The 16706-nt window shown below is 37.7% G+C and overlaps 1 protein-coding gene and 1 non-coding gene across 8 annotated transcripts in view; both read right to left on the reverse strand.

Moving 5' to 3' along the window:
• Ppp1r12b (protein phosphatase 1 regulatory subunit 12B) overlaps positions 1-16706 on the reverse strand; it is a 204054-nt gene that overhangs the window by 39072 nt on the left and 148276 nt on the right. Inside the window, exon 1 of one of the 7 annotated variants that reach the window (XM_026397114.2) lies at positions 8287-9045. The exons of the other annotated variants lie outside the window; for them this stretch is intronic. Coding sequence (XP_026252899.1) covers positions 8287-8388 — 102 coding nt within the window. The 5' untranslated portion in view covers positions 8389-9045. Of the gene's footprint in view, positions 1-8286; positions 9046-16706 lie in introns of those variants that run through there. 7 annotated transcript variants of the gene reach the window in all.
• LOC113188767 (small nucleolar RNA SNORA69) lies at positions 4870-5003 on the reverse strand. Its single transcript, XR_003301580.2, has one exon. It is a non-coding gene; the product is annotated as a small nucleolar RNA SNORA69 (small nucleolar RNA).

Below are 16706 nucleotides of genomic sequence, written 5' to 3' on the forward strand. Positions count from 1 at the left end.
AGCATGACATAGTAAATGTTTTATAAATTGTTGGCTACTGATACCATTTCTACAATTTCCCTGCTTTTCTAATCTCATGCCTCTTTGGTTCTTTGGCTCTCCCAATACTTGTTCACTGAAAGAGGAATTAAGCTCAAGTAAATTCCTTAGCACTCAAGTAAAGGGTTTTAATTGTAGATTTTGATTATCCAGGCTAATTCCTACTTACCCTTTCTAACTTACAGACATTTAAGGTCATTATTTTACTGTCTGGATGGTTGTACACCCTTTTAAAATAACCAACTATGTGAAGTTGATTTTGGAAAGCAATACCAAGATTTTTCATGTTTTTAATGATTTGATATACTTTCATTTATTTTATAATTCAATTTAAATCTGCTGTTTTTTTATGTCATATCATGGGCAGATTATTTTTTTAATATTTATTATTATTATTTTTTTTAGTTTTTGGTGGATACAACATCTTTGTATGGTGCTGAGGTCAATTTAAATCTGAATACGTAAATTTTCAAACAAGCAATTTAAAAAATAGCTACTTGCTATTTTACATGTAATCTATGTATAAAAAATGTTACTTTTGCAATGAAACATGAAGAAATTAAAGTTGAGGCACACTTTTAGTATCTTTAACTAACTCACTAGTAGAACTTCCCTGCATCACATAACCAAAGAAGGCTGCTGGGTTTTGGGGCTGTGGTGACAACTAACACCCCAATTATGGATAACCACCACCCTTTATAATAAGAAGGTCAAGAAAAGAACCAAAAAGGAGCTGGAAAAGAACAAAAGGCTGATGAGAGCCAACTCTCACTGTTTCCCTTTGGCCCATTCTGATTATAATTAATTGTTAGTTCACCCAAACATTACGAGGGTTAGTTGGGCTGGGAAAAACCAAACTAATGCTGAATAATCTCGGAACTTTTCAAAATTTGAAAAAAAAGCAATCCCTGATCACACAGCTGGTTATGTACTGAAAACAAAACTGAACTCAATCCAAAACTCATAACCAATTGACCCTGACTTCCTAAATTTTTGGATCCTTTGAGAACTGAAGCTTATTACCCTTAACAAGAAGTTGACTACAATGGCCCTTAACAAAGAAACAAGATACAGAACCTTCTGTCCTCCTTGAGATTCCGGTGGTAGCTGGATAGGAAACAGTCAGAGGCAGCTGCACTGCTGGTTGGCACTCTCAGCTTATTCTCAGCCCTTTCCTGACACTGCATCCAGTCCTTAGGCAAGCTCAATACTCCCATAACTCTTATCCTAAACTTCAATATTTTCAGCCCATAATTTTCTCCCCATCTTCAGACCAAACTGAAGGTTGAATATTCCTTATCTGAAATGCTTGGGGCTCGAAGGCTTTCAGATTTTGGAATATTTGCATATACGTAATGAGATCTCTTGCAGACATGCCCCAAGTCAAAACAGAAAATCCATCTGTAGCCTAAAGGTAATTTTGCACAGAATTTTTAAAGCATGTCTATTTTCACTGTAACCTGTCACATGAAGTCAGGTTTGGAATTTCCACTTGTGGCATCATGTTTGTGCTGTAAGGTTTTGAATTTTGGAGCATTTTGGATTTTGAATAAGGAATGTTAACAACCTATACTTTTTGGATATCATTAACTGAAAGTCCCAAAGTTCCTCTAATTCAATATATCCAAAAGTGAAATGTCGTTCCCATTCAATACACTTTCACTTCCTGTTTGGCAATGCAAGTTGTCATTTCTGACCAAGTCATTTTTGGCCATATGTCATATTTGACCATTTTTGGCCAAGTCACCTAAACCAAAGACCTGGGCATTATTCTTAACTCTGCCTTCTCCCAAGTTCAACCCTGTCCCCCCTGTATGCATCCCCAAGTCTTGTCAGTTCTAGCTTCCGAACAATTGAATGCTTCTCTATTCTACCTGAAGAATACCTTGCCACAGGCCTTTATCATGTCTCACCTGGAATACCGAGATCAGATCACCTCCTGATGTCCCTTCCACCATCCAGCGTCTACAGCTGCCAGAGTTATTCCTCTGACATGCAATTCTGATCACAGCAACTTTACTCCAAATCTTCAGTCTTTTACCCATAGGAAAACTTTCCAAATCTAAGAAAGCCATACTTAAACCCTACATAGTATGGCCTCTGCTAAGACTCTAGTTTTAATTCCTATTATACTTCTTAAATATATCCTTTGTTCTAGCTACACTGATATGCAGCTTTCAAAATAATGCTACACTTTCTCATATTTTTCTACCTTTGTAATATGCTACTTCCTTCTTCTTTGCCCAAAGAGCTTCTATTGTCCTGCAAACATCAGGCTACTGCATTTATCACATGACTGATCTTTTTTTTTTTTTAATGTGTGTGGGGGGGTGCTGGGGATTGAACTCAGGGGCACTTTATCACTGAGCTATATTCTCAGCCCTTTTTGTTTTGAGACAGAGACTAAGTTGCTGAGGGTCTTATTAAACTTCTAAAGCTGGCCAGGCGTGGTGGTGCCCTCTGTAATCCAGTGACTAGGGAGGCTGAGGCAGGAGGATCACAAATTTGAGGCCAGCCTCAGCAATTTAGTGAGGTCCTAAGCAACTTGTACCCACCTCCCCCCACCCCCGAAAAAAAAAATTCTGAATCTTGCCTTGTACTTGTGAGTCTCTGGCCTAAGCTTCCTGAGTAGTTAGGATTACAGGTGTGCATCACCACACCTGGCCTGATTGATCTCCTAAAACACTCTGTACCTATATTAGAAAATATAGGTACCTTTATTAGAAAATTCACCTCCCTGTATCATAATTCTTGGCTTCTATCTCTACAATTAGATTTAAAAGTCCTTGAGGGTAGAAATTGTGTCTTTCATTTATTAGGAATTCCAGTGCCCAATATGGGGCCTACTACACATAGCAGATGCTCATAGAATGCTAATTATGGGAAGATTCAAGGTAGGGCAAGATGGGCTGGGTATATTGGTGAGCTCCTAAAATACCAGTTACCCAGCAGGGTGAGGTAGGAAGATAACTTGAACCCATCAACCAAACTGGGCAACATAGCAAGACCCTGTCTTGAAAAACCAAAACAAATAGGGTAGGCAGCTTTAATACTCATTAATCATGGGATTAGAAAATTAGGGTGGCAAGTGCAGGACACAGCTTGCAGTAAAGGAGCTGATGTCTTTAAAACTCCCAGTCTCTTTAGTCAACAAACCAAAGTTTCAGATGCCACTTCACCTGGTTCCATGCAAGATAGGAATTAATTAGGCCAGTATCTATCCAGAATTCATATAATGGCTCCTAATAGGGAAACCACTTTTATTCCTACAGGTCCTACTTCTCTTGCCTAAAAAGACTTCTTGGACTGAAGAATTACTGCTTATTGACTTTTCTTGAGTGGAATAAACAAACAAAAAATATACCGGTGGCTTTAATTAGGAAGAAAAAAATGATAAATAGTTTGCATCCTAATTATCATGTTCACTCAAATGTTTCTCATTCCAGGACAACAAATTATAAAGTGGAATTAATAAATGCCTGTAATCCTAGAGACTGGGGAGGCTAAGGCAAGAGGACAGCAAGTTTGAGGCCAGCCTGAGCCACTTAGTGAGACACTGTCTCAAAATTAAAAATTAACAACAACAACAACAACAGTAATAATAATGATGATAAAATGAATTCCATATTGGTAGTCTCCCAATTAAAGAATTGTAGGTATAGAGGATAAGGTAATATGCTACAGAACTGCTTGGTGTTTGCCAGAGATGAACACAGCACATGGAAAGAGTGATTATCAACCTGGTCTGGGAGGTGAGAAGGCAGGATGCCTTTGGCCTGCCTACTAGGTGCCTCACAGAACGAGCTCTTGATCTATCAATAGTACTGTGATTAGTTTGTATGGCTGATTATAAAACAAAGTAAACTGATTTACTTCTCCCTTTATATGTGAAAATGGCTGGGATGAAAATTATTATTATTATTATGTAAAATCTTTTCTGTTGAGATGTTAGACTGGAAGCAATCCCATCTAAATGAGAAAACGCTACTGATCCTGGTTTATAAATGCAGGTCAAATCCTATTATCACAAATACCAATTCAATGAAAATCTGCCTAATTAAAGATTCCCAGGGTAAGTAAGCTGATAACCCACTTACTTCAAGATGTAGTCAACATTATAAATATCAAATACACCACAGTTTGGACATCTGCTACTATGTTTTCTTTGTAAATAATCTGTCTTGCAATTTTTTTCAATTAGCAAATAATAATTTGAGATTATGGACTAAGGATTACTTGGTTCATACCTTAGGATAATTTAAAATGTCAACCCATTCTAAATGGACTAGTTCCTAAGCTATAGAATTTTATATTACACCCAGTGATTAAAAACAAGAACTGAGGTGTCTAAAGTATTTGTAGTTCACTTTTTTCCTAATGTTGGAAAATTACTTTCTGAAGAAAACTTTTCTACTGAATGTGTGAACCAAGAATTTTATGTTGCTGTTGTTTAATGGTGGCTGAAGGCTGACCCTTCGGAGTGTCATGAAGAAGTACTGGTGTGGTTCCCATTAGAATTGAGAGTGAATCTGGCAGTTGTTCTGTTTTTCCTGAGTAACAAACCAGAGATGAACAGATCTGTTGCTCAGGGAACTCCCAGCCTTTAGAGATAAAAGAGATATTGAACTAATGTGAAACTAGTATGAACGCCCCAAGAAGCTGTTGAATCCGTTATGTCATTATTCCCCAGGAGCCCCAAACAGCGGTATCAGGAACATAACCACTTATAATAGCTGTTCTTATTGAGGGTGGGAAGGGGTGCCTGGGATACAAAAAGGATGGATGGACATTTTTGCCTATGAGGAAAAAGGTATTTCATTTTTTTTCCTGAATTGTCCATGTCAACCTATCATGAGTTTACCCTCAGAAAGGCAAAATAAAAAAATGATGAATATAGCTTTTCTTTCAGCAGGATAATGGTGGTATGTTCATAAAATAAAGCACTGTAATAAAAGGGGTATTTTTAAAAACAATGTTTCATGGTATAATTTGTATTCAGAAAATTAAGGATATTATTTTTGAAATATCACTAGAGGAAGTAAACACAAATCTTGGCTGGGGAGGATCCACACTATCTTCTCATGAGTGATTTCTCATTAGGGAATATATTAGTTGTGCAATTTCTGGGCAGGCATTAGATTTTTTTATGATTAAAACGGGTCAGAGGCTTACTGAAATACTGCATTATATAATATGAAAAAATATCAGATGCTGCTAAAAGTTTAAAAGTTAAGGTGTATGATAAAGTAGTTTGTTTTGAAGTCACTAAAAAGTCTTTCTGCCTTTTGTTTTCTCAAGTTAAAAATAATTCCCACTGAATTGCAGTTTTAGTTTGCTTGTTCTGCTTCTCAAAGAGCAAAGTGTCCAAAGTATTTTCTCCTTGTGAATAGCCATTATTTAAAAATTCTCTGAGGACACTGTCCTTATATGGAAACATTTTATATTCAGCCCCTTTAGCAGCACTAAAAACAACAACAAAGAACCCCCACAAACTTTTAAATGCTTATTCAAAGTTCCAATCCTATTTTGTAGAGCGCTGGACCAGGGGTTACGGGTCTTTAACTTTGTCTGATCTCCATCAGAAAACTGTGTGTGTGTGTGTGTGTGTGTGTGTGTGAGAGAGAGAGAGAGAGAGAGAGAGAGAGAGAGAGAGAGAGAGAGACACACACACACACACACACACACACACACAGATTGAGACGAGAGCTGTGTGCCTTTCACTTTAGAACACACACAGCAACGTCATATATCTTTACTGGAAAGGTCCCAGCATTTTCCTTTTTAAGAGAAATCTGAAGACCCCATAGCCCATAAGTCTCAAGCTCGGTGGGGCTCATAATCCCAGACAATACGACTGGAATTTGAGAGCCAGGCACGGAGATTAAGTTATGACCCGTCAATTGCCTCCCTTGTTCTATAGACCTGGTGTTCCTCCTCCTGCAATTTCAGTTTCCTGTGTTCCTACCATGGATAAATTTTGGACTCCCACAGCTACTTAAGCTTCTGACTGTCCCCTCTTTACTCCTTAGCATGTCTTTAACCTTGACTTTCAAATCTATTTGATATGTACTCCAGTGTTGCTGATAATATGATTTTGGAGCCAGGAAACCTTAGCTTAAATCAAGGCAACTGCTTACTAGCTGAGTGATGCTGGGTGAGCTACTTCTGTGCATTTCCATTTCCTCACATGTAACGCGAAGACAGTGAGAACCACCTCAGGGAGGCAGAGGATCAGCCAAGCATCCAAAGACACATGAGCCCAAGACCACCATAAAACTAGTTGTGAAAGAGCACCTAATTAGTCAGTCGTGAGAAAAGGAACTGAGCTAGGGAAATCTTATGAGATGAACCAGTTCTGAGAGTCAACAACCTCTAAATTAATTATGCATATTTTTCCACTAGCTCAGAGATTAAAGACAAAATAGGATAAGGGCACATGAGTGGTACATAAATACCAATGTTCTCTACAATATAGTCTCTAGTCATAGGGACATTAAAGTTGGTTACAACAAATTGATGCTATTGTGGGAATCCATAGCCACAGACCACTAAAATTGGGAAGCAGTCTCTTATTAAAGCTGTCCATGTTTTGGTTTCCTGTAATCTCAATTTTCAAATTTTCTCTCACTGTGACCTCTGTCTAAAAGGCGGGGATGGGGGTGTGTGGAATGAGGGTGGGAAGGCTGGACAGCAGCTGTTAGGAGTGAGACCAAAAGAAAGTACTTCTTCAGTGGAGTACTAACTTTAAATAAGAAAGGGGAAACAGAAAGGAAGAAGAGGAGGATGGTCACTCAATAAATTGAACGATCATCAGGTATCATTGCTCTGGGAGTGGTGGCGACAGTGGACAAACATTAACAAGAGGCTTTTTTCATCCACAGTCTGTAAAGGATGGAATATAAAAAGGGAACACCAACTCAAGTAATGGAGCTCAGCTCTGTGACCTCAATCAGCAGTCACCAGAAAACCCCAACGCTGCTGGGGGGAAAGCGTTCTGCAGTTCTGTAAAAAAGGAAGGTACTAGCCCATGTGTTCAAGAAACATCCTGGAACTCAATAACAGTGATATGTACACCGGAGCCTCTCTTGGTTCTCTCACAAAGAGCACCTATGAATGAAACAGCTTCCTAATAGCATTCTTTTGGTATTCTGGTAACTAAACACCCCTGGCTGAAGTCCAAGACTAATACCTATATGCCAAATTCCACTACATGATAATTTACACCATGAGAAAGACGTTGAAAATGAATGTAAAGCAACCCAAAATAAACAAGTAGTCTGTTCAGATTTCTTTTAGATTTTCTCCCTACAGCTCCCCAAATAAGGAATCTATGACTGTCCCTCTTCTTACGTTGTATGTACGATAGAACACAGTCTAGTTCCCTAAGAAGGAACTGCTACCTTACCTACTGCCTAATATGCCCATCAGCATTCCTCATCATTTGCTGTTGGTAGCATTTTTTCCTTTAGTTAGCTTCCTACAGAGGAGGACATTAAATTAGATGCAAACACCCATATGTTAATTACTTCAGCAGAGTCATTCACTGGAGTAAACGGAGAAAAGCCTCAAATGGCTTTGTTATCACAAGCATCACAAGCACCTCCATACAGCTAATAGCCACGAGTTATTTCTTTGGGTTTTAATCACAAAACTTCCTGATGGTGCCTGAATGACTGAGAAGTAAGGTTCCAACTGTCCATAAGTTCTTGTTCGTTTGGTTTTTCTTTCACTCAAATCACTTTGCTTATCATGCAAAATAGGCAAAGGTATACTCTATTTCACATACATGTGTGCACACGAGCAGAACTGGCACATAACTGAAGTTTTTGTGTATAGTTTCACAACCATATGGGAGCTTTTCTTTTGAATGATAGTACTGATCCATAAACCACAAGAAAAGCAGCAACTACATATAGCCACAGAAACTAAGAAAAGCCCCATGAGACATAATGATAAAAACTCTAAAATCTTACCGTCAAGCAGTTTACAGCTTATTAAAAAGCCAGAAGACAGAAACTGTAGGCTGGCATATTTAAGTCTGCTTTTACTTAAGACTATATCAAGTATTATGAACCATAACCTCTTTCAGAGAAGCTAAATGGGTCTTTACTTGCAATTTTTTCCCCTTTACTGATTCCTGTAAGTTCCATATGCTTTTGCTCTCAACCTAACCCGTAAGTTATATATAAACACATTTCCTACCTTTGTCACAGCTAGGAACATATGTAAATAAAAAAGGCTGCTTACTCGGAGTGTCTTGGCAGTCGGGGAGGGAGATGCTGGGGGAGAATCAGACTGAGATTTCCTATTCCGCGTGAATTCTTTACTTCGAGTATATAAAGAGGACATAGTTCCTTAGGATGTAGACAGACACCCAAACTCTGAATTCTTCACACAAAGCTGGGAAACTGCCTTGTAGGTTACCCTCAAAGAATTTCTCCTTTTGAACTGATGCAAGATGACTTTGGAAAGAACTAAATAAAGGATAAAAGCTGCCCTGTAATTTATAGTCTTGAGCTCTGAACCAGTCCACAGTTAAACAGTGTCTGAGAGGCGTGTTCCATCAATATTTTCAATTCAGCTCCAACCACAAGAGCTCAGCACTGGTGGCTTGTGGTAGAAGGTACTGTGCTGAGCAACACCTTGACACCTAGATGGAGTCCTTGATTCTCCTGGAAGAACACTTCTTATGAGGCTTGCTCTTCAATAAAACCCAAGTCTAGGTTCCTGATGATATCAGCTTAAATCCCAGAGGAAAAATGACTCTGGATCCTGCTGCAGATGAGTCTAGGAAGGACTACGGTCACTTTATCCAGAGGGATGAAATACAAGCCCCCAGGAAATCATGCTGTCTTCCCTTAGCTTGATTCCACCAGGGCAAAGGTTGAGAACTGCTGTGATAAATTCAGGTCAAACAACTTGAAAAACAAAACAAAACAAAACAAAAAAAAATAATAAAAAATAAAAAAATAAAAGGAACCAAGAGTTTAGAAGAAGGAAGCTGTCTGAGGAAGTCAAGTTTTCCTAGGTCCTCCCAGACGAAGCTGCTTTTACATATAAACACTCACAGTCATACACACATCTTTTCCCCTCCCCTCTTCTATTTTCTGACATTCCAAATCCCTATTCGCTCAGCGAGGAATGCTGGAGAGGAGCCAAGGGCAAAGATTCACTTTCAACTTAGAATTCGGGTTGCCACTTGTAGAAGGAAAAGAAACCCTGCCAGCTGTTCGGCATAGAGGGAGGCTCTTGGGGGCAAACTCAGGGGTAGCCCCCAACCTTCAATATTCACCACTCTGAGGAGGCAGCAGTCTCCAAGACGGATTTCTCTAAACAGTTTTCTAAATATGATAATGGTGTTTTTTCAGCTTCTGAATCTCTTAAGTAACAAAGCCCAGAGAGAAGCATATGTCAAAGTACCTTCAGGCCTTTTATGTTCAGTTTTAATGTGATGTCATTCCTGCTGCTCTGTGGAGGAGCCCCCGAATTTGAAACTTTGGCTCACTGCGAAGCAAGTTCTCCGTCTCAGAGAACTTGAACTGAATCTGGCTGAATCTAGAAATTGAAAGCTTACTGGAGTTTCCTAAAAGGCCACGAGCAGGAATGGACAAGATTAGAAAGGAGTATAAAGATGAGGGAAAAGGGAAAAAAAATCAGAAATAAAAGAACAGAGCTGTGAAACTGCAAGACTACAGGACTCAGCAGCACAGGGGCAGTTAAGAGTTAAAAACAGGAATTTCTTTGCTGGGTGTTGAAGGGTTTTGGATTTGGCCTTGAAGGAACATCTCAAATTTAATCTTTTGCACTCTGTTGTCATCACTACACTATCCAACATTTCTTTGCCAAATGCTTTATAAGCCAATGGGTTCATTCCCAAAGTAACAACTCTCTGGGCTCTTGAAAACTCCATCTTGCTCTCCCCTTTCCATATGAGTGTGTGTGTGTGTGTGTATGTATGTGTGTGTGTGTGTGTGTGTGTGTGTGTGTGTGTGTATATATATATATATATATATATATATATATATATATATATAAATAATCTATCCTTTACTTTATTTATTTTTATGTGGTGTTGAGGATTGAACCTAGTGCCTTGCACGTGATAGGTGAGTGCTCTACCTCTGGGCCACAACCCCAGCCCAAAATTTATATTTTCCCTCTGTCTTGATATCTTCTTTAATTCAATGACCAATTTTGTGAAATTAAAGCAAGAGGGGAGATCAGCTACTTGGAGGTTAGTCTGAGGAATACAGATGAAGAGGATTTTTGAAGGGCTCTTGATTATTTCTAATCTAAAAAAATTTCTGAAGAGTTTATAGATCATATCTGTAAGCCTGAATTACACATACAGTACCTAAATTTTGGGGAATTTAGATCCACACATTTTATATTATGGGTACAGCCTATATAGTTAATCTTATTTGATAAGAGTGGGTCTTTCTCTACTAAACCTCTGCACTTAGAAAAGAAATATTAGTGTGAACCTAAATAGTAATATACCAGGAACAAGCATGCTTGCTTAGGGAAGGATTAGTGATACCTTGTCAATATGTTGAAAGAAAGTTAACAGATTATGTTATTCCTTAAGGAGACAGCAAAAACTATTCTGAACAGACAATTGTTTTCTCACCTATTTCTGTAAAGTTTGTACACTGATTTCACACCTATTGACAAATGGTAAGGGACTGTAAATCCTCTTAATTTCTAGATGGCACCTTTGTCTCATCTCTCACTTTTACTTTTATATCTACTGCTAGGAATAGGCAAACTCTTTTATATTTTACAATCTGTTTTTACATACATTAGATAATATGATCCTCTCAACATGTTGAAAAGAACATCATTATATTGTTACCTTATAGATGAGGAAACTATATATAAAGTTTTAGAAAGGTTCACTGACTTGGCAAAAGCCATACCGTCATTAAGAAAGGAGCAGAACAACTGTCTGAGGACTAAGTTTTGTTTGACTAAGGTAATGTAAAAGCAGATCTAAAAAGATCTATCAATTCAAAACATTCAAGAAGATTCTGAAACTGGGCATGGTGATGAATGGCTATAATTCCAGTGACTTGGGAGGCTGAGGCAAGAGGATTGAAAGTTCAACACCATCCTCAGCAACTTAGCGAGACCCTTTCTTAAATATAAAAGGGGCTGGGGATGTTGCTTAATGGTAAAGCATTCCTGGGTTCACTCTGTAGTAACTCTCTAACCCCCCCACCCCCAACCCCACAAAAGATTTTGAGTATTTGAGGCATTCACAGAAATACACTGGAAATTTAGGAACAGAGATAAATTTCCCAAAAATTTGAATCTAAATTTTTTCTTCATTTACTTGTTCTTCTTTGTATTTAATTTTTTTCCAGCCCAGACATCAAGTATTTATTGTTCCTTTTTGACTCAAAAGACATAAACTCCTCTTTGAAAATGAAAGTGTCCTTCACATCTCAGTGAAAATAAGAACTGAAAGAAAATATTCTTGGTCATAGTCTTGTTCCTTTCAGTTATAATCTATTTTTTGTTTTTGAGTAGTACACATTTCCAGTATCATCCCAAATTTGGAATCCATAGATTAAAAACAATACATTTTTCTCCACACTGGCTTATCAAATTATAACATTCTGGTGTAGGGCAAACATGTTATTATTCAGAAAATTCCCTAATCACATAAGTTTTCTGTTTAAAGACAATTAGCATGAAGGAATATCGAGAATAAGAATAACTTTTATTTCCCCAGGTGGGAGTGCTCTTACTGATGATTCAACCTATTCTTTTTCAAGTTAAGTCTTAGCAAACAAAGAGCTTGATAAAGGAGAACCTCAGAAATAGACTTCCATCGGGTAAGCTTTATAACAGCCACTTGCTTAGAAAATAATTTATTCCAGATTGTTAGGACAAAATATTGGGCTTATTTGTTTTGTTTCTCCTAAGTGAGATAAAGGGAGGAAAAAAGTCCATGAGCTTTAGGGGGTTGTTATAACTGAACTAAGAGTCCCAGGCATCAGTTCAATAGACTCCAACAAATATAGGACTATCAAATAAGGGAATTCGTGTGTGTGTGTGTGTGTGTGTGTGTGTGTGTGTGTTTTAAGATGACACACATCACAAGTGAGAATGAGCCTTTAAATGCCCTTTTGTGAATTCTGATCACTGACCCTCAATGACTCAACTTTCCCAAAACTTAGATGAAGAAATTAATGAATCAGTTAAGTAATTTCTAGTTTTTCCTCTTTTTATTTCTTAAATCAAGAAAACAAAGTGACATGGTACAGAGTGATGATGTTTGGTAAAAGGCCTCTCCAGTGATGATTCCGAAAGTTACTGACATACTACCATCCTGTTGTGGATGTGGCCAGAGTGCGGGCTGCACAGTCAGATATCCTGCTTTCCCATCTGACATGATCAAGTTCTTCAGTCTCACTGAATCTTATTTATCATCTGCAAGTGGTGATAGGGGTATTTGCAGAGTTAATATATTTAGGCCTGGTATACAGCACAGTGCTTAGTTTAGTCATGCTCAATACATGGTAGTTATCACAGAAAATGCATGGTCAATGGGCACATGAATTTAGAAAACATATATAAAAATCTAGGGCTGAAATGTAGCTCAGAGTAGAGTGCTTGCCTAGCATGTTTGAGGCTCTGGGTTCAATTCCAGCACTTGAGCTCTATGAAAACAATCAAAGCAAAATGAATCTATATGAAAATCTGATCTGAAGCAAAAAGCATATATAATAAGTTCTTACAATCTATATATTTGTTTTCTTATGCTTACATTAAAGGCTACTGAGAAAGAATTGGTAGAATCTCGTTCCAAAGGCTTATCTCTCTACGTGCATTATTCCCTCCCTCTTTCTAACCATTTTTATTTCTTGAAAGGGAGCCCTGGCGTAAGGGGAGGGTACAGTGGTGAGTCCATAGTTTGGTTAGTTGGGGGATGGCTTTACATGGGGAGATGGAGAAAATAAGCAAACATATTGAGTATAACGAGAACTAGGTTTTTCATTGTTAAAACAAAAACAAAAACAGATAAGCTGAGCATAGTGGCATACACCTGTAATCCCGGCTACTTGGGAGGCTAAGGCAGGAGGATTCCAAGTTCAAGGCTAGCCCGTGCAACTTAGCAAGACACTGTTTCAAAATAAAATTTAAAAAGAGGGCTGGGGATGTGGGTTAGTGGTAAGAGTGCTCGAAGTTCAATCCACAGTACTGCTTCCTGCCCTCAGCAACACAGAAAGCTTTAAATATGAAAAAAGAAAAAGTTTAGAATGAACCTAGTGGTGGTATGAAGGAAGTGAACCTACTGGTATGGACCCAGGATTTTTATTGATAAAGAAATAACTAAATTGAATGTAAATGTATGTGTGCTTGTGTGTATGTGAGTGCTTATATGTGTAAGTGAATGCATATGTATCAATAGGTTCAAATTATATTGTACTTCCTAGCTCTGTCTGGGAGGGCCTGGGAAGAGCAACATTCCAATAGCATTTAGCACACTCGGTATCCAGATCATTGTTTCTGAATACCACTCTCCACTAAAAGGAATAGAACTCCCTGGAGAAATGGCTAATTCTAGAGCTGGTGCAGGCAAAGAAAATGAGACTTTTTTTTTTGTATTAAAAATAATGATAGGGCCATGATAAAAGGACACAGATGTCTGCTTGAAAAGCAAAACCTGGACACTAGTATGGCAGCATGTAAAAAAGTGGATATGTAACTGATGTGATTCTGCAATCTGTATACGGGGTAAAAATGGGAGTTCATAACCCACTTGAATCAAATGTATGAAATATGATATGTCAAGAACTATGTAATGTTTTGAACAACTAATAATAAAAATAAACATAAATAAACAAACAAACAAATAAATAAATAAATAAATTTTGAGGCAGGATCTCACTTAAAAAAAAAAAAAAAGCAAAACCTGGGAGCACAAGTATCAAAATAAATAATGATAGCAATGGGTTACAACCCACCAAATAAAACAGGAATCTATGAGTCCACACTGATATAAGTAAAAAAGAAAAAATAATTGGGAGGAACTAAAGTTCTTCCTTACAGTAAAATGTCTATTAATAAATGTAGAAAGGGTAAGGAAGTTAGAATAATCACCACTTAGCAATATTCATTATAAAATCAATCCAGGAAAGGAATATTAATGCATAACAAAACTAGTGGTTATGAATAGATGAGGTAGTAATTTACATAATTTCAAATGTTGCCTCATAAAATATTTATTAGTCAGAAAGGAAGAAAAGGAACTTTGCTATAAAGAACTCTGGAAGATGCTATCATAATCTAGTGATCAAAATCAACACCATCAGCAGGACAAATTGGCAGCATGAAATGAGAAGAGCACAGCATTATCACTGCGACACTGTGGCCTAAAGTATATAAGCTGAGTCATATTATAAGGAAACACTGGACAAATCCAAACTGAGAGACATACATGACTGCACTGTTATCTTAAAAAAAAAATATCACGGTCACAAAAAGCAAGGAAGGATTAAAGGACTAAAAAGACTAAAAAATTGGGTTTAATTCATGATCTTGGATTGCATCTTTCTACTACAAAGGCTATTATTGAGACAATTGGTGAAACTGAAATTTGGTTTCTGGGGAAAGGGTATACATGAGTTCTTTGTCTTATCCTTGAAATATTTCTTTAGTTAGAACTTGTTCAAGAGTAAAAAGAAAAAAGCCCTGTTCTTTCAACTTACTGGGAGGATGGGAGAGGAGGACAAAAAGATGGCTTAACTCCAGAGAACTTGGGAAAAACAGCCCACATTACAGAGGAGATTATATATGTTCACCACAGACCTGGATTTGCAAATGGCAGACAATCACTTGTGCTGGAGGCATAATAACTATAAGTTGAGATTCATTAGTAGGTCATGAATCAACTTCGTGGCTCACAACCAATCAATAAAAAGTCAAACAGAATACTAAATATTAGGATACATCATACATAGTAGAGTATGTTTTCATGAAACTGTTGTTTTGGTTATATATAATACATTTAAATATATATTGGGTCACAATATAAAGTGTATTTCTTTCTTTCTTTTTGGTACCAGGGATTGAACCCAGGGACACATAACCATTGAGCCACATCCCCAAGCCTTTTTTTCTATTTTATTTAGACAGGTTTTCTTATAAGTTGCTGAGGCTGGTTTTGAACTCATGATCCCCCTGCCTCAGCATCCCAAGCCACTGGGATTACAGGCATGTGCCACTGCACCAGCTTATAAAGTATAGTGCTTACTACCATGGGTCATGGTCAAAAGTTTGAAAATCAGTGGTGTGAAGATGCTCAGTACAAGTCCCTTGATGGTGAGAAGAGCAAGAAGAGTTTTTACTGGGGGTAGAAGGATAGTCATAGTCTCCCATCTGTGCAACTAACTGACAAAGGACATGTGCTTTGAACTAAATTTAACCTGTATTATACTGTTTGATCAGTAAAACCTGATAAACACTAAAATAGTCACTATTTAAAAATCCAAATTTGGGATCCAGTAGACAACCACTGCTAAAAGCCAGCAGAGAATGATTTATTATTATAGTTGACATAATACTGAGAATCATCTCCACTTCCAGACAGTTAGTTTCTTTTCTTTTTTTTTTTTTGAGAGAGAGAGAGAGAATTTTTTAATATTTATTTTTCAGTTTTTGGCAGACACAACATCTTTGTTTGTATGTGGTGCTGAGGATGGAACCGGGCCGCACGCACGCCAGGTGAGCACGCTACCACTTGAGCGACATCCCCAGCCCCAGACAGTTAGTTTCACCATGCAACATCCATACTAGTCAAATGCACTCGGCAAACGCTTCTGTAGTCTATGACATGAATGGAGATTCCTTGAACATCACTGAAGGGCTTCAACTAGAGGAACCCGTACTTACTATCATCTCAAGGACAGAGTAGTTGGAATTCCCACTTGCTTTTTCCTAAATGAAGAACAAGGTTCTCCTTTTCCTCTAAAAACCTGACAATTCAAGATCAGCACTGTTCACTGCTATATGAAGGCAGGGGGCATGGTAGTAGTTGTCTCTGTTTTTTGAATTTTCAAGCCCATTGCAGTTTGGACATCAAACATGATATAATTATTAAGCTCCAAGGGTGGGGGGAAACCCTCATCTCATTCTGCTTGCTGCATTTGCCATTCAGTGGAGACTATTAGCCTGCAAAAGGGATTATAATATTTATCAAGAACAGAACAAAATTATATATTTTTTTAAAAAAGTTAGTGTAATAAGAGGTTTTGAGAGGGGTGAGAATTGAAGAGCATGTAAGGAAAGAAGGTACAGAAGCAATAGAGAGGGTAGAAAGAATGGCATTTGCACTTTGGGTCACAGCCAAACTGATTTTTAAGATTTTTGATGGCTGGGTGCCATGGCAAATGCCTGTAATCCCAGCTATCTTGGGAGGCTGAGGCAGGAGGATCACAAGTTTGAGGCCACCCAGAGAAACTTAGTAAGACTGTCTCAAAATAAAATACTAAGGGCTGAGGTATGTCACCCAGTAGTACAACTCTTGCCTAGCATGCATGAGGCCCTGGGTTCCACCAACAGGCCAATATATATATATATATATATATATATATATATATATATATATATATATATATATATATATATATATATCTTACTCTTATACAAGTATAAAT

The sequence above is a fragment of the Urocitellus parryii genome, chromosome 9 (assembly GCF_045843805.1).
Source record: "Urocitellus parryii isolate mUroPar1 chromosome 9, mUroPar1.hap1, whole genome shotgun sequence".
NCBI classification, from domain to species: domain Eukaryota; kingdom Metazoa; phylum Chordata; class Mammalia; order Rodentia; family Sciuridae; genus Urocitellus; species Urocitellus parryii.